This window comes from Oxyura jamaicensis, unplaced genomic scaffold, assembly GCF_011077185.1.
Source record: "Oxyura jamaicensis isolate SHBP4307 breed ruddy duck unplaced genomic scaffold, BPBGC_Ojam_1.0 oxyUn_random_OJ69930, whole genome shotgun sequence".
NCBI lineage: Eukaryota > Metazoa > Chordata > Aves > Anseriformes > Anatidae > Oxyura > Oxyura jamaicensis.
Window position 1 is genome coordinate 14,760 of NW_023309658.1, and position 3,496 is coordinate 18,255.

General features: G+C 51.2%; 1 protein-coding gene across 2 annotated transcripts; it reads left to right on the forward strand.

Annotated features, from left to right (window-relative positions):
* The first annotated feature begins 232 nt into the window (after positions 1–232).
* LOC118159363 (zinc finger CCHC domain-containing protein 9-like) lies at positions 233–1,761 on the forward strand. Of its 2 annotated transcripts, XM_035313956.1 has the most exons (3): positions 248–551; positions 1,184–1,334; positions 1,605–1,761. In XM_035313956.1, exons 1-3 carry the CDS (start codon positions 285–287, stop codon positions 1,718–1,720), a joined length of 534 nt encoding a protein of 177 aa, XP_035169847.1. In that variant the 5' UTR covers positions 248–284; the 3' UTR covers positions 1,721–1,761. The 2 variants fall into 2 exon arrangements, with proteins under 2 accessions (XP_035169848.1, XP_035169847.1); XM_035313957.1 differs by lacking the exon at positions 1,605–1,761 and having other exon boundaries at positions 233–551; positions 1,201–1,335.
* The last annotated feature ends 1,735 nt before the right edge of the window (positions 1,762–3,496 follow it).

Genomic DNA, 3,496 nt, shown 5'->3' on the forward strand with positions numbered 1-3,496 from the left:
AGCGATTAAGCAAGCCCCCATTCTCTCATTCCTGGCCTTAATCATCACGACTGTTTCGTTTAGAAATCATTGATAACGATTAAGCGAGCCCCCGCGCTCCTGCCCCTGGCTTCAGCCGCCCCAGGAGCAACCGCGTGCGCCTCCCCCACCCCCACCACGGCGGCGGGGCCTCAGCACCCCGCGCTGCCGGCGGGCGGACGTGACGCTGCGCCCCGCCCCGCCGGGACGGGACCGCGCTGCCGTCCGGCCGCGCTGAGAGAGGAAGGGCTTGCGGGGCGCCGGCCATGACGCGCTGGGCCCGCAAGGCCGCCGCCGAGGGGGGCAAGGCGCTGCCGGCCACCCCCTGGGAGGAGATGGCGGCGGCGCCGGCGAGGAAGAGGAGGAGGAAGGAGTACGCGGACCGCGACGTCAACGGGTTCGCTGCCCACCTCGGGAAGGCGGCGGGCGGCGGGGCGGCGGAGGGCGAGGAGGAGACGGCCGCGGCCGTGAGGAAGGCTCTGCGGCGGGAGGGCCGGCGGCTGAGGAGGCAGGAGGCGAGGAGGAACGCCATGGTGAGGCTGGGGGGAAACGGAGCCCTGCTGCGGCTGTCTGGTGTGGTGGTGCCCCGTGAATCATCGTTCATCTAGGGAGCTCAGTGGTCAGTGAGTGAATATTCACACGTGGCCCAGAATTTCTCTCTGTGTGTTGCTGGTGAAGGAAAAAATAATAATCGGTAATAGTCACCAATAAAGAAAAATAATAAACCGATAAATGAAAAGAATCGATAAGCAATCGCCAATAAAAATATAATAATAACCAGTAATAATCTTGCTTACTGACAGGCATCTGCCAGTTATTTTGTGACATGCTGCAGCATCTCTCTTGTCTTAACCATGTTTCCACAGGGAGACAATCTGTTGATACGCTTGCCTTCTAAAAAGCCTGGAAGGCCGATTAGGCTGGGATTCCCTGAGCCCTCTGACAAACTTTTTCATATTAGCGTAACCTCAAACGTCACCACCGGGGAGATGCATTCAATGGTACCAAGAAGGTTTCAGCCAGGAGAAATTGTGATGTACTGAAAATCTGGCGGACATAAGTAATAATCAGATACTAAGACCAAGTGCTCTCTTTAATAACTCTGCCTATAAGTGCTGTTTTGCTCTGTGACGTGTTTACAAAAAAGCAATTTTTATTTTTAAAGGTATGTTTCCACTGTAGGGAACCAGGCCATGGTGTTGCTGATTGCCCAGCGGTGCTTGAAAGTCAAGACATGGGTACGGGGATCTGTTACCGGTGTGGATCCACAGAACATGACATCAGCAAATGCAAGGCAAAGATAGATCCAGCTGCTGGTATGGTTCAGAAATTCATGTTTCTCATAGTGCTTTAGTGTGAGTTTTCTGACCACTGTAATACAGGGTTTCTGTTCTAGCAACTTAGCTGTTCTGAATACGTAGGTTTAAAGGAATACAACATTAAAATAACACTACTTAACAGTGTAGTGTTAAAACTGTAGTATAATATTATATTATGGTATAATATTGTAATTGTGATGTTTTCAGAGCTGTCAGTGACTGTACAAAGTTTTTAACTTGCTTCATAAACTGTGTGGAATTTTGCAGGGGCGTTTCCTTATGCAAAATGTTTCATCTGTGGTGAGATGGGGCATCTGTCAAGGTCATGTCCAGATAGTCCCAAAGGATTGTATGCTGAAGGTGAGTGCAGTAATCTTCTGTGACCAAAATACATTTTTCCTTCTTACCTGATGCAGAGCAAAGTAATGTTGCAGATTAATTAGGGTATTACTGAAAGGAATTTCCAAATGTCTTTTACTCTTGGTGAGAGCAGATCAGTTCATGGGAATTCAGTGTTAATATTCATTATCTAGGGATTTCTATTTTGGTTGAAAGAAGGTGAAGTGCAAAGTATGAGAACTTGCTTGTGCTTGCAATTTGAAGAGAAACAAAGAAACCATAGTATCCCGTGTGTAGGTAATGAGTATTTAAATGTAAATACACCTACGTATGTAGTAAAACCATGTTGTTGGTCTGAAAAGGGACTTTATAACCTTTACAGCTTAAGGCTGTAAAAACAGAGAGGTGTTCACACAAAACAAGATCTGTTGTAGTTACACGCGGGAGTCATTTGTTTCATGTATGTAGAAGGCGACACTGTAAAAGATTAAAGAAAAATTAAGAGTTTAAAAATACTTTGCGGCTTCAAGATAATCTTAGAAATGTATGTTTTCTGTATACTGCTTGACCACCCAGCAGCCCACTGTCCTGTGAGCTGATTGTAAAACTCAAGTTTCTGGGATTTCTCTGGTTACTTGCAGCTCTCCAGAGCTGTGGGCTAGCTGCTTCGCACTCTGGGGAGCAGACAGGGCCTCCGGAGGCTGCTGGAGACCCTCGGGGCATACATGGAAGTGCTGCCGAGGCTGGGGAGCCGTGCTGCCCTGTGTTTCTCCACCTGTTGGCTGCTTGCGGGTGATGCAGTTCGTGGCGACTCAGCTACCCCGAAGGCACAAGGCTCCATGGAGAGAGAGGCAGAGAGAGCTGTCTGTCTGCACAGAGACCTTTGCAGGGGGCACTGCGGCATCCTGTAGCAATTTTTATGTATTTGTGAGGAGCCCCGCTGGCAGTCCCAGGGCTGCGGCTGCTGCCTGGGGCAGGGGAGCAAGGCCCTGGGTGGGTGAAGCTCTGCCGCTGGCAGAGGCTCTGAGAGGCTCTGGGAACGGAGCCCAGACTCGCAGGGGAAGGCTGCTCCCCAGCCTAAGGAGGTCCATGGGTCGGAGGGGGTGGCACAGGTCGGGGCTGGTCCTGGGAGAGGAGCCACCAGGCTTTTGCTCCTGCCAGCCGCACAGAAACAAGCCACCACACCCCACATTGTCATCTCACTGACTTTCAGAACTGTTTCCTTTTGGCTCACAGCTGAATCACCCCCTCCAGAAGAGGATTTGTGTCCTCGACTGAGCCAGGCCTCTCTTCACAAGTATTCTTGAGTGAGCACCAGGCAGCAGGGAGAAGCAGCTCACAGTGAGGGAAAGACACTTCCAGCTGCCTGTTCTGATGACTTGAGTTGCAGATGGTCTCTCCAAGTGGATCCCACCTTGCCTAAGAGCTGACACGTGCAAGCAGCATTTAGGAAGTGGACCAAAGAGGACCCTTGTGGACAGTGGTCTCTCTGATATGCCAGAGATGGTAGCAGGTAAGAGTCCTGCTGGCAGCAATGGAGGTGGGTGATAGGGGCTCAGCCCCAGTCCCCAGGACAGGAATGGTGCTTGTGTCCCAGGTACAGTTACTGGGGCAACTGGAGTGAGTAAACCCAGAGGGAGTGCCAGCACCAGGACTGCTGATCACAGCATGTGTGCCTGGTATTGGTGAACAAAAGTGTTTGCATCTTCCTCCGAACCCCATGGGTAAGCGTGTGTGTGTCTGTGTGCAGGTGGATGTAATTTGCTAGCAAACTTCCAGCCTGCCCTGGGAACAGACAGGGCCATCAGGTGCACAGAGGC